Source organism: Antrostomus carolinensis, unplaced genomic scaffold (assembly GCF_000700745.2).
Source record: "Antrostomus carolinensis isolate BGI_N321 unplaced genomic scaffold, ASM70074v2 scaffold1700, whole genome shotgun sequence".
Taxonomy (NCBI): domain Eukaryota; kingdom Metazoa; phylum Chordata; class Aves; order Caprimulgiformes; family Caprimulgidae; genus Antrostomus; species Antrostomus carolinensis.
This window is the reverse complement of record NW_010286242.1, coordinates 133,774-158,861: the sequence shown is the minus strand read 5'-3', so window position 1 is coordinate 158,861 and position 25,088 is coordinate 133,774. Positions and strand designations below refer to the sequence as shown.

The 25,088-nt window shown below is 37.8% G+C and overlaps 1 protein-coding gene across 6 annotated transcripts in view; it reads right to left on the bottom strand.

Annotated features, from left to right (window-relative positions):
• The window catches only part of RIMBP2 (RIMS binding protein 2), a 126,614-nt gene that overhangs the window by 6,712 nt on the left and 94,814 nt on the right, over positions 1 to 25,088 (bottom strand). For 4 of the 6 annotated variants that reach the window (XM_029087155.1, XM_010176041.2, XM_010176683.2 and 1 more), the window contains 10 exons: positions 24,134 to 24,210; positions 23,561 to 23,670; positions 22,331 to 23,140; positions 20,716 to 20,867; positions 19,867 to 20,334; positions 17,593 to 17,742; positions 15,710 to 15,868; positions 10,140 to 10,257; positions 3,749 to 3,933; positions 1,345 to 1,513 (listed from right to left, as the gene is read on the bottom strand). In XM_029087155.1, coding sequence (XP_028942988.1) covers positions 1,345 to 1,513; positions 3,749 to 3,933; positions 10,140 to 10,257; positions 15,710 to 15,868; positions 17,593 to 17,742; positions 19,867 to 20,334; positions 20,716 to 20,867; positions 22,331 to 23,140; positions 23,561 to 23,670; positions 24,134 to 24,210 — 2,398 coding nt within the window. Of the gene's footprint in view, positions 1 to 1,344; positions 1,514 to 3,748; positions 3,934 to 6,859; positions 7,013 to 10,139; positions 10,258 to 11,934; positions 12,667 to 15,709; positions 15,869 to 17,592; positions 17,743 to 19,866; positions 20,335 to 20,715; positions 20,868 to 22,330; positions 23,141 to 23,560; positions 23,671 to 24,133; positions 24,211 to 25,088 lie in introns of all 6 variants that reach the window. The other 2 variants (XM_029087102.1, XM_010175304.1) reach the window with 2 other exon arrangements.

Sequence of the window (25,088 nt, the reverse complement as noted above, 5' to 3'; positions counted from 1 at the left end):
AGTTTCAACTGTAGCTGTTTAGAAAGATATTTTCTGTACCCCTATGTGACCTCATCATTAGAAGGAGAAATCTATTTAGACACTTCTCAATCCCATCAGGCCCCCAGTTGTGATTACAGATGTACCTGAAGCAGGTTGGCTGTCTCATGCCAATAGACTTCACATGATGTGGACCCAGGCTAAAACGAGGACTTGTGCAGAGTCACGCTCTAGGCAGCCGACCTGTTCAGGCAGATCTGTAGGTCCTGCTGTGCCTGCCCCAAGCTTTTGTCCTATAAATGTAGGTGTATGTGCTATACCTACAGGAGCAGATGGGCAGTGGGGTTCACAGGTGCATGTGGGTGGGAGTATTTGTTGCATTTATGTTGCATTAGTAAATAAATACACAGATTTTAATTAAGAACTCAAGCATTTAAGAACTTAAAGCCATCCTTCCCTTTCATGGACAATGGAGGATTTTAAAATATCTCAATATCTTAAAAAAAACAACAAAAAATAATTTGTCTCACATTTACTAGTACAATTTCAGAAACAATAAGGGTTTATTCAGTCTAAGATAACAACTGTGGAAGATTTCTTTGGGTTTTTTTAGCAACCACTTTTACAGTTCACTTTTAAACAGGACTGAATCAATTCCAGCCCTTTATACTCTCTGAATCATGTTGAAAATTTTAAAACATATTGAGATAGTTGTATGAGATTTATTCTTGGAAATAAATCTAAGTTAAGATACTTGCATTGTGTATCTGCGTACAACATTGAACCAATGGTGGAACACAAGTGGTTCATAACACAGAATTGTTTGGCCAAACTCTGCTTTTTAAAGGGTTTGTTACTGCAATATCCACAAAATCTCATAACATGTAGTGCTATCCCAAATGAGATTACACATAACCCTTTGCCACCGTCCCTTTAAATTGTTGGTAAATTAGGAAAATGTAGAAGAGTAAAAATAACAACAAATAAGTGATTCTTATTATGCTTTGCAGCAGTGAGCATATCACAAAGCACCTCAGCACAGCACACTCCAAAGCACAGGGATCATGTTCTGTGTCTAGAAATCTTTCAGGTGACAAAACCGATTTTTTTTTTTTTTTGTAAATAAGAAAATGAGTGGAGTAGTGAAGATAAAAGTCCTAATTTCCAGCAAAAGATGTGACCAAGACTGAATATTAGTTGAATATAGTAATCCAGATACTGACACAGAATGTATCCCATGGTGTAGTAAATTGCTGTAAAATTTAGATGCATCTGCATATAGTAAAAACAAAAGGCAAAGCGGATCCAGCCAAGTTAATAGCACCTAAAAGTTAGGAGAAGTGAAGCATATATATTTTTCCTTACCAATTTTCTCAACTGGTGTGTTCAAAGGAAGAAACCCTTGTTTTAGAAGCTGATCCATCATCTCTTCATCATCTGCTTGGATTTCAGAGACCATATTACATGGGATAAGGCCAATTCTTGTACAGGTTTCTCCACGATAGAATCCATCAGCATCTTTGTCTCCATAAACCTGTTATTCAAAGAGTGATAATGTTGGTCAATAAAGGTTTTAGCATTTAGGAATTTTAATACAGGCTAAATGCATATTAAAGCACAGCCAGATGACTACAGTTTGGCTGTGGAATTACACTAGTTTTTGACTACTCTGAAGTACCTGACAAAACTGGAATTGTTAAGTTAATTTGAATTGTGACTTCAGATACAGAAGCAGAATTTGGACTTTTTTTTTGTTAGCAGTGAAATGCACAAAAAGTGAGAGACACCTACCTTTAAAAGTCATCAGTTTCGCCCTGTGCTGAGCCAAAAGTATACTTAATGGTTTACACCCGTGTTCATGGAATTATTCACATGGCACTATTTTTGGTGCCATATGAACTATATTCAAAATGAAGCATTTGCGAAACTGTGACAAGTGTTGTTACTTTAATAGAACAACTTGTATATGATCAGAAATGCCTATCTAATACCTAATGTACTTCAGCTTTGCTATTGTCTTTCCAGAAAACATGAATTAAGGTACACAAATAATATGGATTTTCATCAACGAGACCAGGTAAATCCAAAATTTCTCTTAAATTCTAAAAATGCAGCCAATTCATAAAGGCTACTAATGATACAAAGGCCTAGATCAAGGAATATACTAAACAAAAATGATGTTCTTAAGGCCAAACTGATGATTGAGTTTAGATTGTTCCTTGTTTAGACTCATTTTTTCTTTCTTTCAAAAACAAACAAAACCCCCCAAACTAATTCTTCAGTTCAAATCAGAGTTCATTAAAAATGACCTTTGAATAGCCTCAGAGCAGGAAGTTTGTTCAGTTTTAATCACTACATAGCCATGACTTACCTGGCATCCCTACTACTTCACACAGTACAGCATACATGACTGTAACACACGTACAGGACAGATTTCATACAGCTCATGGTGGAACTGACCTTCCACCATCCCACTGCTCAGATGATGTATGAAAAGTATTTTGAAAATGCAAACTAATCCATCTTCACAACAATTGATGAGAAACTCAAAGCAGCAGATCACATAGTAATCAGCATGGTCCCAAATATAAAAGAAACACCACTGAAAATAAATACCTGATGTGGGACCTCTAGAATTTTCAGTGTTAAATATGTACATATTTGTGAAGAAATAGTTAAAATACTTGAGTGAAATGAATGTTCTTGCAAGAAAGATCTTAAATGTTTAAGTTCCATATTTTTGGCATAAATCTATCATGTAAGGAGGTGAGCAAAAGATCTAGTAAATTATTTAACATTAAAAAAATTGTTATTTAGGTATGGACATATGTTAGGATCCAATCCAACACAGTGGAAGGCAGGCAGGATTTCAGTAGCTGAAGCTGCCATTCTATCTTTGAGATGGATAGCGTCACAAATGAGTCTACACTTTTTCAGGTTCTGTTTCGGATCACACAGAAATCTCAATTACCCTTGGGCTACCAGCAGCTGTTCCTTCTGCCTTTCTCACTTTTGCCCATTTTGCACCACATCAATAAGATATGAGGCTGCAGGAGGAGATGTTTACATTTGCTGATTCAACAGAAAAATCTGCCAGCTTTCTAAAATCAGATCAGCAAAATGAACAGATTTACCTCGCAGCTGCACAATCATAAGATGAGGCAAGCTGAAACACTGTCAGAGCCTGATACTGTTCCCATCACCTGAAACGGGACTGATTTGTCTTCTGTGCCCTGTTTAGAGGCAGCTTGTGTATTTTATACCAAACAGTCAGAAAAGGGAGTGGGTTTTCCAGCTTCAGAAAAGGATGGCTCTGGAAGAGAAATACCTAATTTTTGGACTTTAATTAATCTTAACTGTATACTAGCTAGAAGTGTCCAGCAGACAGCAGCTCTGGTATGTACGAAGGTACAACACTAGGCACTTTTGTGGTACCTTTGCAGGAAAGATGTCCTCTCTGAAGCAGTTTTTCCTCCAGGGTTTGTGGCAATAGACATAAGGGGCTTCAGAGTCACAGTTTTGGTCTGAGCACCTAAATCTCTAATTGAGTCAGGTCCCCTAACTATCTATAGCAACTTTGAGATTTTGCCCATTTTCTAATTATTTTTAAGCCAGTAGCTGTAGATACGAGGTTCCAGATCCCATGCCTGAACCTCTGGAGGAAAAAAACCCTTGAACTCTAGTCACAGAAGTTGCTTTCTCCACAGTGAACAAAGGAGACCCTGTTTGTAAAACCAGGTACTTCATTTCCTTTGTTTTTAGATCCCACCTTAATGATCTGTCCTTCTTTAAATGGCAGCTCTTCTTCCGCAGCATCAGGATTTGGGGACATTGTCAGTGGATCGTAGTCAAAGAGTGCAACAAATATTCGAGTAGAAATATCCTCTGTGCCAGGATCTGTTTCTGATTCTTCATAAATATCTGGAGAAAGATGGTCATGACCACTATAGCCATCTATGAAAGTAAATTCAGAAAAGAACAATTCAGTAATACACGTTGGGCTCATCTTTCAACTATTCCAGTTAATATTTGAAAAATATTTGGCATTTCAGTGAAAAAAAATGCAGTAACTTAATGCACATCCTATTAAGCTTAGCGGGTTTTTTTAAATGGGCAAGTTGGTTGGTTTTTTTTTTTTTAAAGCATATACAATCTGCATGCACTGAATGCGGTGTTGATCTCCTACACCACACTGGCATTTACACATGTGAATACAGCTCAGGTAAGAAAGCAATTTTTGTTAGGTTTACTAAAGTTTGCCATAAATTAATGAAGCATGTTAAGAGTGACATAATGATGAGTCACTACTGCAAAAATAACCATGCTTTGGATCCACCTGCTTTCCAGCACAGCTGCTTCTGCTCTTCATGGACACAAGAAAGCACATCCCAGCTGTGTTGACAGACCATGTTTTAGGTACCAGGTTTAAAACATGGTTATAACCTCTTCTCTCCAAGACAGGCAAGAAGAAATATATTTCAGTGGCGTTAGTTACGCCAGGGTTGGAACTACAGTGCCTGCAATATTGTTTAAACACAGCCAATAGATAGCCAGCTGTGCCCCAAACCAACCCGAACACAAACTGGATGTGTTACAATCCAGGAGGAATGATTAGCTGTGACTGCATTTAACCATAAGCCATTAGGACAGATCATCCATATCACAACACTTGACACTGCACTGAACTCTGTCCACTGCAGGGTGCCAAATAAATTAGGACATTAAAAAAAAAAAAAGAACTGACAGTTTTGTCTCATACACCTTCCAGACTTTTCAAATGACCTGGAGAATGTGTTTAGGCCACGATTCAACAACATACTTAAGGATGGACTTCAGCAAAAGTGACTTAGAAAATTATGCCAAAATGGCTAACAACGACTGTTTTGATTGACAGGTTTTAAAGGCTTTTAACTTTGTTGTGAAAGAGCATTTGGCAGCGCTTTCCCCAAAAATAGGCTCTTTCAAGACATATGAAGTTGAAAACCCCAAAAATAAAGCCCTCAAAATCACAAGCCTCTTCTGAAAAACCTGGCTGATTGTGCAAGTCCCACTAACTTCAGTGGGATTCAAGTACTTTTGTTCTTTGCTGAACCAATATTTATCAACCAGTTTACAAGATCCTTCACAATGAATAAATTGAGAAAGCAATGTTATGACTTACAATGAAAATGTAGTTCAACTATAAAAAATTTTTTCCAAACAATTTTCATATTAATACATTTTTTACTGTAATCTCCTCTTATAAGTTGAAGATATTTTTGGTAATAGTTTGAACATTCAATATGGAACATTTTAGATAAAATTCCTCTTCTTGCCTCAACATCAGATGCATTTGATTAAATATTTGATATTTTTAAACTAAGAGAAAATATTTTCAGAGGGTCACAGCTTTAAGGGACTCTTGGGTCCAGAGCGCAAGAAAGAATGTGAATAGAGAAAAATGCAGAACAGCAAGAGGGCAGGGAAAAATTCCAGCCAAGAAGCTTTAGGCAGGCACAAGCACAGAAAGGAAGTGTGGGAGAAGGGCACATGTGGGACAGAAAGCAATGGGACACAAAGGATGGGATTCTTCTCTGTTCTGTTCTCCTCCCACAGTCAGGTTGCAGTCATTCTGTGGTTCATACTCAGGCCCACCAGGCAATGTGAAACAGGTGGGTTAAAGGGTGTTTCATTTTGGTTTGGTTTTTGAATTAAAAATATCAATTTTTTGCATCCAACTCCAACTGCAGTTAATGGGGGTTAGGTGCAAACTTGAATTACAGCCAAACGTATCTCTGTTGAAAGCACTGGCCTGTAACAATCTGACTCAGAATAGTCATGTTTGCTCCAGTGAACCAGAAAGCAAATAATCTCTTGATTAGCTCATTACCCACTTATCTTACACTTTCAAGAGGTATATACGTATATCATACATATACACACATAATTGTGTGTGTAAAATCCTCATCTTTGGATGCAGCCAGCCAGACTCCCAACAGCTGCACCAACTGTTGCACTGAATTAATGAGATATACACGATATGCACAAGCTGATGATCTGGTTCTAAGTCCGTTAGATACGTTTGCTTTGAAACCCAACATTAAAATACAATTTACCTAAACTTCCAGGGCCCCTTTTTGTTTCATTTCAGATATCAACAAAACCCTAATGTGTTTCTTAGCTCTATATATGGCCTGGGCTGCTTTTATGGGTTGTGTCAGACACTTCAATTCACTGTGTTATGAACTATGAAAACTGAGTTGTTGATCATGTAATGATTTCTATGTTGATGAAGCAACAAATACTATCAGTAGTGGGTATAATTTCCTTACTCATAATAGAAGTTTGTCATTATGATGCAATTATTCCTAAAATTAAGAATAATTTTTGTCTTCACCAAGTGAGACAGCCAAAGTCCTGTGTGCTCACTAAAAAGACCCCAAATCTTTGTTTAGCCCAAGCCATAAAGCAGAATACTGTTTGGTAACTGCTTCCTCCTACAGGACACTGGGCTGTGACATACCAGCTACTGTTTGTCCCTGTCCAGTCTATATGAATCGAGTGGAAATGTGGTCATTTTGATGAATGGTTGTTCATGTGTATACAGTAATACTGACTGGCATTAGTAGCAGCATAGCTTCACAGAGGTTCATGCAATGCAGTGTGCTTGGACTCGGTCGAGTATGGAAAGGTGGCTGCACAGCAGTTTCAGGACAGAGGACTAAGGGCTGTTTGTCCCTTATAGCTGAGCTGGAGAAACTTACCTGAGAGCAGACAGGACTTAAGAGCTAGATCCCCCGGCATTCTGCATTGCATGCAATGTTGTCATACAGAAACCGCACTTGTTAACACGCAGCTCTAAAATGTGTCTGTCATAAACGATGAATAATGTTCGGCATACCGTATCTATATTCAGAGGCCATGGTACGCTGCTGAGGCCATTTCTTGTGTCCACCAATGCTGCGATAATAAGCTTCTTCTTTTACAGGTGAAATATGTCCCTCACTACCTGACCGAGACCGACTGCCTTCACTGTTACTGTCCATTGTAATTTCTATGGAGAAAAAGGGAATGATCTATTAAAACAGATTGTATAGCTGCCTCTGCGGAAGCTCCTGCGGGCAGGCTTTGCCTACCTTTTTTTCTGACTTGCATATAGTAGGAAGGCTAAACACTACATAAGCTTGGGCAGATGTCTCAGCTTCTAGAAAGCCTTCTTCAGCAGGGGAATCACAGAAATGTGTATCTCCTTTTTTTAAAGCATCTGAATTTTGTGCTTTTTAAAATTCATACCGCGTAAATATTGTTTGTTAGATCTGTGGATAGGAATCATCTTTTATTATGAGGTTTAAACAATCCTACCTGCCAGATCTGCAAGGTCAAGAGCACTGTAAACTGTGTTTCACCTTCTAAAGTATCAACCTAAAAACAAAAATTAATTAATTTACTTGAATCCTACCTGCAAGAAGATACTAACCCAAAGTATTTATAAATTAATGGAAAAAAATACCTCAAAAAATTTAAATCCTGGAATATTTTGGAGAAAGGTTTTTATCATTGCAATCCTAAGAACATTATAATTTTGAAAGTCTTTCCCACTAATTTAACTTCCCAGAGCTGCCTTAGTAACTTTCCATCACTAAAGCAACCCTTTAGCTGAATAACTCAGTAAAAACTCCAGGCATACAAGGAAAGGAATAAGCTGCTGCCAAGGAATTTGGAATCCACGTTTTTGAGCTACATGCTGAGGCCAACAACAGTTTCATGTATTTAAGCAGTCTAAACTTTGGCTCAGTCATATTTAGTTTCTTCTTTCCTCGTATTTTACTCTACTTTTCACTTCATGGAAACACATATTGTAAGGACACAACTATAGCAACTTCCTCTTCAAAAACCACACTTGGAGCCCTTATTCATCAGAACCTTCCTCTGTCAGTGGGAGTTCTGAACAGTGGGTTCAAGTTTATACAATGCTCTACTATATGCTTTTGGCTGCCCTACTTTGACCACATTTTATTTATCTGATTTCTTGATACATTTAATATCTTCTAGATTTTTTTCCAGCAGGCTTAGAGGAAGCAATGTCTGTGCAGAGTTTTAGCAAGTGTTTATATTTGCTTCACTTATCCTCAACGTGATTTGCTACAGTATGATGTTTAAAATGAGAAACAATGCATACATATCTTTCAGCAATTATAATCACTAGTTTTTTAGTCTGAAATATGAACTCTTGAACTCTAAGCCACATAAAGCCTTTCAACAGCTTCAACAGCATTTTTGTTTGTTTGTTTTTGTTAAATACTGTGTATAATGCTCAGCAGTTTGGATGTTACCAGCATTAGACACTATTGTAATTATTCCTAATGGAACTTCCCCAAAGAGCATTTGGGGATTGTACATAATACAATATATGGTAATTCATTCTTTAAGTTACACTGAAAAAAATAAAATAGGAGATTTTATTTTCTGTTTAATTATCTGTTTGAGCACAGATTGACTATCAGAAATTAATTTCTGTATCTGATTCCTAAGCTGTTGCTATTGAACTACTGAATAGTGAAGTTATTACTTCGTGGTTTTCATGTCCTAACTCTATTGACAGAAAGTGAGCTTTAATAACTATTAAATTTAATAATTTAATAACTTCCCTTATTTTTTTAATTAAAATGATAATTAAAATGAAACCCAAAGGATTAATTCAAATGAACCTGTCCACTCTCTGTCTATAAAAAAATATTTTAGCAGATAATATAAAAGAAAGAACGTAGAAAACTTGCTTTAAGTAGTCCGAACATAAACCAGAAATCTTTACTCCTGAGGAAAAAAAGGCTACTTTCAGAGAAAAAGATAAAAAAGACATGAAAATCTAACATTCTTCACATCATCATCCAAAAGCTGTTTGATTCAGCTAAGAAAAGCTTGTCAACAGAAGCACAAGAGCCTCCCTGGAGCTGATTTTCCCCCACACCATTTTCATACCAGTGTAATTCCATTGATATCTGTGAAAATCATCCTCCTTTACACCAGGATGTGGGATGAAAATCAGCCTCCGAACAGCCATGCTATATTGAAGACACTAAGAACATCTCACGCATTACAGCTGCGTGTGTTTTCTCATCTATGGTTTCAATAACAATTACTATCTGTCTACTAGATAGCAAAATAATTGTTCCCACTAAGACAATTTTGCTTTTAATTAACAGTACAGGCATTTTAGTGTGAGTCTATGAAAAGGGAAAAATATTTAATATTTAAAAACAAAAGCATTCCTTAATCATCAGTCTCTTTCCTTCTGATAATCCCCATTTGTGACATCTCTTATTCACATGTCAGGTGAGAATTGCCTGACACTGCTTCCTTCTCCTCCTGATGATGCCTACAGTATCCACAAATTAAAGTCCAGGTTAAGGACAGGAAGTGGACCGACTTTACATCTTCATGGAGTGAAGTTCTGCTAATAGCTCACACAACTCTTTCTGCTTTTGTTTTGCTTGTGTTTCCTGATTTTCAGTGTGAATGTTTATTTGTCAGTATAGAGTGCAAGTTTTAACAGATAGGTATTTGTCCATAGTGTCTTGATTCCATTATCTTTTCTGCACTACTTTTTGGATTTTCTGGTATATACCAGCATATAGCTTAAGTCATGAGTAAACTAGAATAGGGATGATTCTGTAAGAAGTATCAAATCTAGGAAATATATGCAAGTTCTACTAACTTGTTACATTTAACAGCTTCCATTTTTTCTTGCTAAATTCCAAAAAGTAGTCAAGAAAATGGAATGTGAATGCAAAATGATGGTTGATGAATGGAAAGATGGATGGCTGAATGGATGGCTGAATGGTTACATGTATTTTACTGATCATATAGCAGCCTGCCTGCATTATAATTTTTTTCTTAGGTAAGATCTGTCCGTTTCTAAGCCTAACCAAGCTTAGAAAAGCTCCAACACCCACTAAATTCAATGAAAAGACTCCCAATGATGTCAATGACTACTGATTCAGCCCCCTGTGAGACCCCAGTACACTCATATTTAGATGGAGATGTTTTTAGTTCCATTTCATCCCATTTAAACTAAGAATAACCATGGTTCAAGACAAATGATTTGTTGTTTCTTTTTTAAGGACCGCCTTCCCAACTCTGAGGCTGCAAAGAACAGAAATGCACCAATCTGTCCAACTAACCAATGGAAGGGACCAACATTGGTCGAGACCTTTGTGGCACTGCACTGCCATGAGAGGACCTTCGCCCTGCATGCTCCACCCTTTCAGGCCGTCCTGCAGATGATGGATTACCTAAAAGCTAAAAAACAACAACAGAAAAAACAGGTTTGTAAGTTACATGCATGGTAACATTATGGTTCTATGGTTGGACATTAATCAGGTCAATCGCGTTTGGAAGCATAAGCTCTAAAGGCAACTAAACTTAGTTTTTAACTGAAAGGTTAGCTGAAAAGAAAATACTGTTGCCTGGCAAACCTGCAAAAGAAAAAAATGGTTCCCTGATTTATGGCAGAGTTTTGTAACCAGCAGTCACACATCAGAACAAAAAGAAAAGAAAAGAATAATTTTTGAAATATTCTTTTGCCTTTGTTGTTGCTGCTAAAATGACATAATCTGAAGATGACATACAACCAGTCATGAGAGCTGTGGAGATTGGACTGCACAGCAAATCAAGTCTTTTTTTTTTGTATTCAGCTATACAGCTTTGTCCAGTTTGCAGCATGTGAACAAGTGTACGTCCTTCTGTCTTTGAGCACAGTGCTTTCCTATAATGGCCTTCAGTTGTTAAAGCCTTTTAAAGGTCATTGAAACACGTAGAAGGGAAAGTAGACTTCGTCTCACATCACAGCTTTCCTTTTCTGTTCACTACCCTTGCAGAAAATGTTGCTATTTTAATAGCTAAATGGTATTATTTTAATGCTCTCCAGAGTTTATCATGCAGTCATTGAGATTAACACAGCTTGGGCACCAATATGAATGGGAGAACTTCTTAAGGATCATTTCAGCATGAAGTGCTAGGTTAGAAGAGCAGGCAGCTGATTCTACTCTTACATGAAGCACATTAGATTTGAGGCTTCCACTCTGGACTGTTGCAGACTGAGAGGGTAAAGAACTTGCTATGGTCTTTAGGGAGAAGGGAAGCCTATGGATGCATCTATCAAAGCTATAGATTAATGGACAGAAATGTAAATAGGCAAGATCACACAGAGGCATCCTGGAAAGACAGGGAATGGCCCTGGCCTCTCCCTTTGGAAGAAGCTGTTTGCCTGCATTCTCATGCAGAGATGCAGTTTGCAACTTCAAAGGCAAGAAGAGATGGTCTAAAAAGGAAGACAAAGTAGTGACAGTGCAGAGATAAGGAAGAAAATGGAAATATGATGAAACTCGTGACTCCAAAAATCTGGGTCACTGTCACACTGGGGGAGAATCTTGATTCTTGTCCAGAGATGTTTCACGATAAAGACCATATCCTGAAAATTCTGGGAATGTGGTGAATAAAAACAACATGATGAAATTAATTCCTCGACATTAAAAAAAAAAAAATACTGATGAAATGTTTTTCCAGTAAAAATGCATCTTTTTTTTAAAAAAAAGCAACACTTAGATGGGCAAAATAAAGGAAAACAATCTTTTGGAAAAGTTATAGTTCAGCTAACCCTTAATTAAAATTTAGATTCAGTTGTCCTTTAATAAAAGCAGCCATTATTGTGATTTGTTCTGTGGGAAAATCATTGTAAAGCAAATTAAACTGATTTCAGCATGACACAAAAGAGGACTGTAAAGGAAAATGCAGAATAATAAACAAAAATGAATGGGGAGGAAAAAAAAAAGGGAAAAATGTAGCAGATACGTCCAAAGGATGGACTCTAAAAATTAATTCAGAAAAAAAAAAGAAAAAGAAAAACAAAAAGAACAAAAGAAAGAAAATAGACTGATTTGGCAAGCAGATTTTAGAAGGAAGATTTATTTCACACACCAGAGAGTCTTCTGCATCTCTGTGGGATGGCTTTGCAAGTAGACCAGCTGCCCTAGAGTCAGCCATTTTTAAGTCGGTCTTCCAGCCTCCCTGAACATCTTCATTAGACAAATTATCTGTTCTATTACATTTCTGAGTTTCATACTTTTTCTCGTAACTGGGCTTGACCTGTTCACTCCTGGGCTCTACAAAGGAAGGACCCAGGTCACCAAAATCTTCTTCGATGCTGGTTTGTCTGGTTAAGGTTTTCCTGCGAGCAAGCAATGGTCTCATGCTTCTCCTGCAGGAACAGTTAGCAGTCTCTGCACAACAGCTAGATGCAACATTGGCAGAAACTGAATCACAAGTATATCTGAAATTAAACCGAGATTCTTCTTCTTCACTTCCACAGTCTAGTCCACTGTCTGGGCTTCTCGATAAGGATCGGCTATATTTATATCCTTTGTCGTCTGCAGCAAAATCCTCCATGCCTGAAATTCTGTGCTTGGCTGGGTACCAGAAGTTGTGCTGCTGGTCTTGATTGTAGGGCCTAGGTGGTCTAGAGTCTCTAGCTATTGTGGGATTCTTTTTATAGGGCATACCTAAACCCTGCTTGTACAGCAGTTCAGAGTATTCACCATCCTCTTCAGCTACTTCTGGAATACTGAAAAGCTTTTTACTGTGATGTATCTGCTGTGAAAAGTCAGGCTGTTCCAAAAAAGTGGCTTCAGTGGTCTTATTCTTATCGCACTCCTTAAGATTATGTAATGTTAAAAATCAGACAGGGAACAAATAGTGTGTGACAAAAATAAAATGGGAGGGAAAAGGGAGAAGAAAAGAAAAATAAAGACAGAATTAGTTTTAGAGCAATGGCAAACATAAGACATGCAGCTTATTTAGTGAAAAGGATGTCATGCTTTGAGTGAGAATCTGTGAAAAATAAAGACATGATTAAGAAGTTGCTGGGTGTCAGATACAACATGAGAGGTCAGTACAAACAACTGAGTGATGGTCTTAACAAGAATAAACCCATGCATATAAAATAAAGCAATAAAAGCTGCATACATGTTCCAGCATGGTGAATGAGAATGGCATTAAAACACAGCACTAATGCTTAGTATGTTCCTTGCCCCATGCCAAATTGCTATTTAATTTTAATTTGTAACCAGAACCCATCTCTGAGAATGAAATTTTGGTTCCAGCAAGTGTTCTTGCTTTGCATCTGTTAAAGCATCCTATACGACCAGCAAATACTCCTAAATCTCCTGCCAGAGGAGAGCTATTCTGCAGACATCAGTAATGGAGTTCTACTTTCCTTCATAAAAGTGTAAAAAACCTGCACCATTTTTAAAGCTTGGCTTCCACAGAAGGAACCCTGAGAACGAGGCTGCTCTCTGATGTTACTTGGTCTCCACTGTCATAAGATCTCTCATCATAATTCTGTACCTGCTTGATAAAACCAGTATTTGAAAATCAGCCTATTAGCAGAAGTAAGTAAAAGTCTCTGTTTATATCAGAAGCAGTTAAAAATTATCCCAGTTTGGCTAAAATAAGCATTCTGAACATGATAGATACATTTTCTAATTTTTATATTACATTTACACAAAACACACATTGGTGTGACAGAAGAGTTCTATGAAGTACCTTTGTTGGACTCCTAGAGAATAATGATGCAGGAGGTGTTAGTTTTGATTGACATCGTTTATAGATTCTATATCATGGAGATCACCTCTCCTTGTACTTTACTCAATGCCCAGATCAGGTACGTCTGATGGACACAACAGCATCCATAAATGATAACAGGATCATCTTGGAGACTTCAGCAATACCCCTCTCTGAGCATGTTAAACTTAACTGCAGTTTGGATGTCTTCCCTCTTCAGGCATTAGGAACTTTCTAAGTTACTTTATCACTATATTTGTTTTACCTGTTTTCATTCATTTTTAAAATGTGCATCACACTTGTGAAACTTTCGAGACAAACCGCCATAAAAGTGGAAAAAAGTCAATAAATATCAACAAGGATAGTTTTGACTGGAGCTCAAATATCCCACATTTTAGAATGCTCAGATGAGGTAAGCGAGTTGAATCTTCCCTTGATCACCTGTGTCAGCTTTTGTTTTAGGGAACCATTGGCGGGAATAATAATCTCCCAATAAAGTAAATATATATATCTGCATGCAAAACATTTTCTTGTTACTTGGGGGCATCTATCAACTTGGGAGAGAATACTCAACTACGGCTGCAAGGGCATGGTTGGCATACTTTCAGATGCAAGAGGAACAGGAATCTGATTGTGGAAAATTCAGTAAACATTTGTATTCTTTTTTTTTTTTTATTAATTACTGATGTTGTAAAGTGAAATTGGATCTAGTGAAAGAGGGGGAAATTATTGAGCACTTTGGGATCAGAATCTGACCTGTATTTTAATTCAGAAAACTTATCAGCATGGTGGGCCATATTCTCCAAATGAGACTCAGACATGCATGAGTCCTTCTCCAGGCAGTACTCATATACTGAATTCCACTTCTGCAGAATGAGTCAACCAACCGTACCCTTCACATACACTACTACGCCAACAGAAGTATGCCTGCAGACTTTAACAGGTCTAAAATTATTTACTACACCAATTAAGGGTCTGAAACTTTCTTTTTAAATATCAACTTTGGCAATACTAATTTAAAACCAAGAAGTAAATACACTTCCTGATGCATAAAGAACAGGAACAGTCTAGGGATAATTCACTTTTTCCCAGGGGAAAGGGATAGAAGCAGCATGCAGAAGGATTTCAGTTTCAACCTTTATGTCAGCAGAATAATAGAAACACTGATTATTTTTTCTTTTGAGACAGTATCTATCTTATTCCAGATAATATCTGAATAAAAAGATTGAATTTATAGTACATGAAAGCAGTTACAAGAACGGTCAAAATTCTTGTATGCCTGAGAAAATAGTATTGCTAGTTAAATAACAGCATATTGGAAGCAAAATCAACCTGTGGGTTTCTTTATTCAAGTTACCCAACTTTATAAGAAAACACAATTTAGTGTAACTGCTAGACACATATAAAGTAAATACAATTTACATGTACAAATATACTATAGGAAATATATATTCTGTATTGGGTAGGTTCAACATTCCACATATGCTTTAATTGTTATACTAAAGTTGTCTTTCATGGTGAATATTCCTGGGTAGTGTTAAAGCAATATTTCTGATGGGTATTTCCCACTGTCTCTAGTGTTTCCTTAACAATCAGAGCACAAGCATTTCTGATAATGCATTTATCAGACAAAGATGACCCAACTCCCTTTCTTACAAGCATGCTTTAAAGCCTGTGGAAGAGACAGGACTAGCACTGGAAACGGAAACAAATTACTCAGATATGAAAAACCCAAGTTGCATTTCTTCTCTATCTATATATGTTTATATAAATCTCCTTGCACAGAAACAACTCATTGTTTGGATAGCACATGTAGCATATTCTCATTTAGACATGAGAAAGGTCCCCAGATATAGAACAGAAATTGCAACTTCAACAATTACATATAGGAAAATATTAAATTAGTTAAAAGATTAGCTATCAAATAATGCAACAAAAAGAGTAATAAATGTATTAAAGTGGCCTTGACATCATAAACAATGTTCACCCCATTTCTAGGTCTATACAACAGTGTTCCTTCCCTGTGGGGCATTTTAAACTGGTCTGCAAAATCCATAATTGACTAAAAGAAGTGCTTTGAAGGAAGAATCAAAATACGGAGGCACTCCTAAGGCTTCTCTGCAGTCACACTTACCTTAAGTGCATTGTGTGAAGTCACACTGACTCGTCGCCTTCCTCCATCCTCCAGCTGCATTTCGGAGTACAGCTCTTCCTCATCTTCTTCCATAATATCAGACAAGTCAGAACCTCTGCTGCTCTCTGTGTGATACTCTTCACCATGGCAATAGTGAGCCTAATTGAATGGGTGAGAGAAAAATCTTTACTGATTGTAGAGCTGAAAATCCTTGTGTAACACCAATGAGTACTAGAGCATTTCCTAGGTTTGAATGTCACACTAATAACCGCATGTAAATTACAACATGTGGCTTGCTGCTCTGTTCTAGTGGAGAGATCATGTATTTTTTTTTTTCCCATTTATGCTCCCAATTCTAGAAATTCAATCTTAATCCCATAGGTGATACAAAAAAGGATGCCTGCATTCACAGCACCAAATCTAGTTTTAGTCTTGATTAAATTCCCTTGATTTAAAGAGGTCCTTCATGCATCAATGGACTTGCTGACCAAGTTGTAAAAGCCCTAGGATAATTCACATATCATCTGTTCTTCACAGCTGTTTGTTACATCACATTGTAATTTAAAAGTGATCAGCATTTAACTCTAGTAGGATGTTACCATCATTGTATGATATAGCTAGCTGATGGAATTTGAAGCTTTCATTCTCTTAAACATTGTAGGAAAAGACTGGCTAAAACTTTGTCTTTTAATATTAGTCCAAATATTTCAAGTTCCTGTAAGTTTCCAATTAGTTGGAAGATAAGGAGGAAAAAGTGTGTCCTACTGAATTGCTAATGTTAAACAGGACTGGCCTCTGTTAAACATTACATCTAACAAATCAGATCATATGACCCAGATCCTCAGAGGTATTGAGATATTTAGATGCATAAATACTTGTGAGGATCTGGGCAAGAAAGAGTGACTTTCTAAGTCTAAGATCACAAGGAAAGTCTGTGAGAGACTAATACTGCACCACTGTTTCAGAATTGTGATCCATGCCATCCTTCCCTGTGGGGCATTTTAAACTGGGAAGTTTCAAATCAATCTATCTTTCTACCAAATACAATGTGACAGACATGAAGGATTTCCATTACTAGCCACATCTAATGCTAATAAAAAGCTTGATGAAAAAAACATTAATGCTACTTGCATTTGCTTGCAGGTTTTTTACTCTTATCTATGGAGTAAGGCAAGTCAACTGATAGAAAGCCAAAGACCTTTGATAAGGAATCAGCACGGAACAGCATTTCTTGAGGATACCAGCAGCACATGAGCATTATAATGAAATTAGCAGACTAATAATTTCTTATGGAGAAAATTACCACAGATTAGATTTCTCCAATTATTTCTTCATTAACAAACTAAGTGGTAAAAGTGATAATCTTCCATAAACCATGCAAATGAGCAATTAAACTACAAATAGGTATATCTCTGAAGCTGTAAAATAAACATTTAATAACCAATTTACATTTTACACAACAGCAGCTCTTTTGCCAGACAAAACTGCTATTTCTCAAAGTGCATTTTATGACACAGTGTTTTAAAGCAACGAAGAATTCTTTCAGCCTTACATGAAAATGAAATTTTAAACCTAATCAGATCTGAGAATACTTGTAGCCAGAGACATTTCAATTCTATCTTTGAGGACGTTCCTAGTAGATAACAGAGCTCAATCTTTCTAGGCTTCAAGGAATATAACTTTAATGGTTCACAGCCTTCCAATGTTCATATCCAAACCTTCTATTCTGTAGAGCTTGGTAAAGCAGACACACTCCAAACCACTTTTAAAGATCAGAGGTAGTACGCCCACATGGAGCAGCAACTTTGTGCTTACATGGTAGATATCTTCAATACTTGTTTCATGTCAGACACCTGACACAATAATAAAACCAGGCTACGTACTTGCTTTCCAAGTTCTGACCCTTTCAGGAAGTCATCAACTGAAGCTCCCCTTCTTTTTACATTAGGAGAATCGTAGCCATCTTCTTCATCATCTGAGTTAGCATACTGGGCTGCATTACTCCTTTCGCTAAAAACACTCCTCCTCTCCATCTAGCAAAGGAACAAAAAAATGGAAAATTGTGAAGCAGACTTGTTCCTGCAACTAACAGAAGAAATTCCAAATATAAGACACAAAGACTCAAGAAAACAATATTTAAGTATACTTATGCTTTAAAGCCATGTTAATTTCCCCTGATTGTAACCTTTTAGGAGTTTTCAAGAATTTTGTGCTTTTATTAATCTTGCTTATAAACAATGACATGCTTTTATCAACTCAGCTGCTAGCCTTCTTCCTGGTACCACTTATGTCAAAATTTTCAGTATTCTACAGTCAGAGGCTGCTAATAGAGATGTTAATTTCCCCTTGGCAGAAGGTTAGCAGAAGACCTAGCCACTACAACATTTTTTTACCTCAGCACAAAAAAAGCTATAGAATGAGACTTCATGCTCTTCCTCTGCTCTGAAGTGACTCTTACCTTCAGCTACTGAATCCTTCTGCTTACTCTCATGACAATAACCATCAGCCATCTAACAGGCTGGATAAAGGGCAGGGATGAGACACAGCTTCTTTTGCAGCAGCCTACCACAAGGGAAGAATTTCTACTACTGGGGACTAAACATGACAAGTATCATTGGCAGAATTTTATTTCATTTAGAGTGAATCCATCTGTAAACTTCTGTCCAGATCCCCGAATTAAACATTCCAAGCATCACTAAAATTAATTCAATTAAACGTGGTTCAGAGCACACGTTATGTCAGCAATTTTCAAAACCAAAGTATTTCAGTTCTCTTTCCCTGTCGTTAAATCAACTTTCACCCCAGAGTGCCAAAGAAACTAATTGCCTTTTCTCCTTGTATTACATTTATTCCAGTTTTATTTATAAAGAAAAGGAAGAAATGTACACATGCATATATATGTATTTAACCAGACCTCATGGATCCAGAATTATTCAGCTTCCCAAAAGCTATATCATCACCCACTGGCTCAGTTCTGTCCCAAAACAGGGACAATCAATAAGTTGAGGCTGTTAAGACACATGTGGACTGCCAAAACTAACAGTTATTTTGGAGATACAATGGGAAGCGAAAGACTGGACATAACAACTGATGACTGCCAGATGAAGGACCAAGAGAATGCATGAAAAAAGTGACAGCAGAGCTTGAAACAATGGACAGTTGTGAGCAGCTTGCAATGAGAAAGTAACTGCCCAGGGCACTGGGAGTACTTAAATATTGTATGCTTGGGTAGGAAAACCAGAGCACGTTGTCAGGATGCATACGCATCAGCTATGCTGACCCAAGAGCCTCAAATATGGGACTTAAATTAACTAGCAAACATCTGAGTCACTACAGCAGCCATGGGTTGTAATAGTCTCAAAAGCAGGAAGTCTCCTTTAGGCAGTGATGCTTCTAGCAGTTACATAAGGAGCTGTAATGAAAAGTTTTCACATGGCAGCTACTTTGAAGCATTTGTAAACATCTGTGAAGGTGTAGCACTGAGAAAGGGGCACTCTTGAAGGGCAAACATGTAAAATTGCCTGTGGTTTCATGACAGCACAAAAACAGTGCTTTACTTGCATCTAAACTGCCATTTGCTATTTTGAAAAGCAAATTATTTTAAAATACAAACACATCTGTTAGCTGACTGCTGGTTAGTACAAAAATGACACTGTCCTCATTTTGTGAACTGTCAAAAAGATTAGCTCTAGCAGTAAGTCTGCTCAGGACTTTTGTCTACCTACATATTTCTGGACCCATTTTTAAACTGCCCTTTATTGTCCTGGTGTCTTTCAAAGTACTTCAGTACTCAGCTGACATTTCCCACACAGGCACGAGTCTCCCTTTTGACTCCTGCAGGATCCAAGCACACATTTTGATGATTACTATTTTTTTATTTTTCCCCAGAAGTAAGGCTCTTCATTTTTGGAGACAACATTTCTAGTGATGTTAGGGGGTTTCTAGGCTGATCAAAGGCTGACCAATACTTTTTATGGTTACAAGCATATTTGTGGAAAATAGCACAAAATTTTCGCACACTGCTTCTCAAACTACCGAACTTCAGCGTTTAGGAATGAGTAGCTGCTCCTTAAAGCATATGATGAAAAAATTTGATGGAAAGTGCCACAATAAACAAAGCCAGCCCAAAAAAGTCTCAAGAAAAAGTTTGCCGTTACCCTATTGCTCTCTGCAACTCGTTGTGCAGCTTCTCTTGCCATGGCTTTTGCAACAGTATTTGGGACAGGTGTGCCTTGTGGTTGAGGGAGTATTCGGTTAGGTGATGGAGACCTCCTCCCCTGAAGTGGAGTGTGAAAATTAGGGGCAGGCGGCTCAAGCGTGTGTCCATGGACAGGGGACGCTGAACGAGTCTGCTCCCATGACTCATCCATTTTTAAATGTGGACCTAAATGTTCTTCTTTGGTTTCTGGGGCTCCGGCACTTGCTAATGGCTTAGATTTGGGAGCAGTTCGTGGGTGAGGGGTTGGAGGCACCAGTAGGTCAGATGGAATGGCAGCAATAGAAGAGTCCACCGATTCCCCTTGTGCAGAGAGTGTTCGAACTGTAACTTCTTTTGCTTCCAGACTCCTTAGTCTCATTAGTTCCACCAATGTGTTCTCTGCTGTTGGAAAGATCACCTCTGCCACCTGAGTACACAAACAAACACCTTAGTAGCATGAAGACATTTCTTTCCTTCCCCTCAACCCCACTAAAGTCAACCTTCAAAGTCTTAACCTGGAGTGAATTATTGCCAACACAGAGCAGGCTGCAAGAGCCCACATTAGGGTTCCACACCAATCAGCGCCAGTTGTCTTTAATCCTTTCAACCCATTTGTCCAAAAGCTTAAGTGCTTGTAGAAAAGAAGCTAATGAGCAAGTTACGCATAAACAAAAGAGCAGGTTCTACTGAAAGCTGAGAAAACCCTGCAACACATTCAAGTGCTGTCACATGTTTATTGTTGCCTTTACCTGTCAGTCAAAATTCACCTAACGTAGATGGTCACTGTAACGCTGGAAGGAGAACTCACCCGTTGACCTTTCGCATAAACACCATAGCCTGTGACATTGGCGCCATGGGAGGTCCCTGTTGCTGTCAGAGTTGGTGGTTTCCAGGACACCTGTATGGTTGCTGGGCTGGTCCCAGCCCGTACAGTAACATCTTGAGGTGGAGCTGGAGGACCTAAGAAAGACAAGAATGGTCACTGTTGAGCCTTAGATCAGAAATATGTACATCAATTGCTATACCTGAAAGTTGGAAACCACAGATCTTAAAGTTTTTTGGTTTTGGTTTTTTTTTTAAGATGACAAAATATCCTTATTGCAGTTATTGTGGTTATTGTGTCAAAACCTCACTCAAAAGGCCTTTCCTAAATAACAAAGAAGTTAACGTGTCTAGTAAGTTCAAGCTACCATCTAGGCATTATCTCCCGACTCCCACTGAACATACATAAAGTTTAAAATACCCTCCCTCCAAGCAGATTCTGTAATGGCACTACCACTTATCACACTGAAATTATTTAAGACAAAAGAGTAAATGCCCAAGCTAAGAACATTTTTACAGAAACTATAAATCAGCAGCATCAAAAGCAGTAGACATACCAGCTTAACTCCCTCTCTACTCAACCAGCATTACTGTCCTGTATGTCTCCTTACATATAAGTCACGTAAGCCAAGGAAGAGACCAGAACTAATTCCTGCCCCTTTGCTAGAATCAAATCCCAGCAGGGAGTCAATTAAGCCACAGCACAGTACATGCTGTTGAAATTTCACTCGCCAGGAGTCACTTATACTTGACTGTCCCTGCTTCAGAGGCATTCAGTGCTCTGAAAGTCTGAACATATAAGAAGTCTTCTGCTTGTCCTTGGTTAGATGGATCTATAAGGAGAATGTTCAAATTTTTCAGGTACTGCCATACATCCCCAAAATTATGAGAATGTCCTTTAAATGCACTACAGTATTTCAGCACTAGTTTTCAACAATACTTCACTGTTCCTAAATACTGGGAAAAGACTGGTAATTATCAACATTTCTAATGTAAAAAGCAAGGTGGGAAAAAACTTCAGACTATCCAAAACATGACCAATTCATTATCTTTACAGATTCAAACTGTACAATGTGATTACAACCTCACAACGAAAATGCATTTACATCCTCTAAATGACTGTGTGGTCCTCTAAGATGTCTGTGTTGTTTTTCATTATAGAAAAGGGTTGGATCATCCCTGTGAAAAGTACTTTAAGACATAGAAATAACATTAAAATAATGTGTCAGAAGTAGTAACTGGTTTTTAACAAGCATTGTTCACACCAACAAAAATAAATTACTACCAGAAATACTATAACTGGACAAATTAAATACAAATGGAGATTACTCTGATAAAACAGCATGTGATCTGTGATGATGATAAGCATGGCTTTCCCTTGTTTATCTCCCAAAAATGCTTCAGTCCTTACCTAGGAACAAACTAGAGAATAATGCAGGATAGGAATTAATTTTAGAGACCATAAAGCAATCTAATAATCCCCAGTTTGCTCATGGACGTGACAAGGATTACAGCACAAAGCTCAATGTTAGATTAATTTATCTAGACTTTTCAGAGAAACTTCACTGGAGAGTTTTGAAATAGGGAGAAAAATATCAAACCTGCTGGCAAAGTAGAAAATTCCACAAAGGCTTCCTTTTTTTCTCGTTGTTCCAGGGGAAGCTGCCAGGGCATCTGATGGGGCTTTGCCATGACCTTCACCTTGTAGGCCATGTTGGGCTTCAAATTAAAAAAATGGTACTTGTAGCTAGCAGCTTTGACAATGTCAAATTCTTCTTCATTAAGAAAGATCACATGACTGTAATTACTATTTGTAGGGAGCCAGGACAGCTCAGCAGAAATCTGTGTTATATTGTCCACTTTAAGATGAGAGGGGGCTACTATGACATCCTTCCCAACTAACAAAGTGCACTGCAGTTCATCTGAGTTACCCTTGTTTGTAATGCTCTGAATTGATATTCGGTATGTACAAGCAGAAATGTTAAGCTTTTCTATAAGAGCTTTTGTTCTGCTTCCCAAGGCTACGTTCATCCGTACTTCTTTGTCAACCAGAACATTGTAGCTGCTAATGGTTCCCCATCCGGGTGGCACTACTGGTGGCTCCCAGCCCACAATGACACTTTTGGCTAGCTGTTTGATAAGGGTGATTTTTCTAGGATAAGGCACAATGTCTTCTCCAATTTCATCAATGTTCACATCCAGAGTCCCTGCGCCATTGCTGATTACACTAGGGTCTATGTGAGTTGGTGGACTTATCTCCAAGAGATCTCCTTCCAAAGTAGGACCTGAATGGTTGATAAAATTCTGATCTTGTTCACTGCTTAATGTGCTTGATAACCGGGTCTCATTGTCTTGAACAAAATCCACAAAATTTGAAGGGACGAGTCCTCTTTGTCCATCTAGAAGTTCCCCTGGTGAGAAAGGACAATGACATTAAAATCCTTGAAGGAGCATACCTCTTGCATGTCAATGCCTCGCAAGTGGACAAGAAAAGGAAGAAGATTTAAGTGAAAACTGTACATAAACAACAGTTTGAGAATGTAATTTTGCCTCTGTGAGGAAAAAAACAGAACTGCCAGTAAGCTTTATTGTCAACTTATATCTTGCCAGTAGGAAAAGCTGACAATATAAAATATCTTCTAATTAGCTATGCCTGCAAGGAGTGGCTTTGCTGGTGCAGAAACTCTATTAATTAACACAATGATGATAGGGGTAATTTTAGCAACTGATTTGGTAGTAGATGAAGGGAAGAATTGGGAGTGTGTTTGACAGATGAACTGATTTGAATTTGCATGAATTAGCATGAATTCACAGATTAAAAAAAAAATTACCTTCATAAAAGCCATCTTCATCCATATCTCCATACACATAAAGGTACTTTCCTGCCGTAAGGGGGAGCTCTGCTTCTGGATTTTCATTTGGTCCATCAAAAGGGTTGTAACTGCAAAGGAATACAGACGGAAAACAAGTGTGCACCTACAGCCCCCACACAGCTGAGTACTAATCAGAAAAAGGTGTACAGCTCTACGGCTGCACAGGAATGTAATTCCTCAGTTCAATCTTTTTGATTCCTTTCTGAAACATATATTCTGAGAGGAGAGTAGATCTCTTTGTTGTTGTGAATTGTAACTGTATCACCAACAGGCTGCCATAAGGTACACATTCTCATCTCATTTTAGAAATAACAGCAGTGGGTCAGAGAGCCATGTCATGTTAAACTTTCTCCGACAACTAAAGCACATGGAAATGGCATTATTTGGAGACAATACAAACAGGAAAGCAGTCTGCTACTCATAACATTTGTTCCAGGTAATAATTCAATGCATGAATAAACGTGAAGCACGAGCAAATGTTGAATATTGCAAATATGTATTATATATGTAATGAGCTGTGGGTTTTTTTACCTATAACGGGCAATGCAAAGATGGACTTTCCCAGAATATCTCTGCTTTGAGGTATTGGAATTCTGATCATTATCCATCTGTAGAGGGAGAAAAAAAAACAACAACAATGTGACTTCAAAAAAATACATGCACTGTTTTCCTGACAGGCAATATAAATCAGACAATGAATATGCAACATTCAAAAAAAATAATAAATTCTAACATGGAACATAACTGGTTAATTTTACTCAGAAGGGATTAGGCTGAAAAGGAAATGCAATTCAGATTTTAACAGGGCAAAAAAAATGAGCTAATTCATTGATGTCTTCCTAGAGATTCAGATCACCTGTCAGAAACTGGATGTTGTTTTTTCTCAAAAGCTTGCTAAATTACCAAAGCCACCAGTAGATTGGTGCTTTGTCATTTGGTCAGTGGAGATGGCTATAGGAGATGTGATACTGACCACACCACTGCCTTTCAGGCTGCTGACTAAAGAAACAGGCACAACTTAACCATACCAGTCTCACTGACCACTTCACGCTCCTGATTAAGCTTTTACTAAAGTCTTCATTAAACTACAGTAAACTCAGTTACTCCAAGATGACCCGTCGTAAGTGATACGCCTCGTGTTTCGGGGCACAGTACAGCTATATGATCACAAAGACAACGTAGGGTGATACCCTATTATTTTAACCAGAAAACAACTGTAGAAACTCGATACCAGTGACTAAGTACTTAAGACAAATGCTGAGTTTAGAGCTGGTGCTAGTGCCAACTTCCAAACACTTGGAAGCAATTGAGTATCACATAAAATACACCCTCCTGCCAATCCAATTCACAGCAGCAGTATCTGTTGATTTCCACCCTTTCTGCTAAATGAAATAAATAATGTATTTCCTCTGAATATATCATCATATTTAATTCAATTCTCCAAAGCCACATATTTATTCCATTGCAATTCTAGTCTACAAAACCT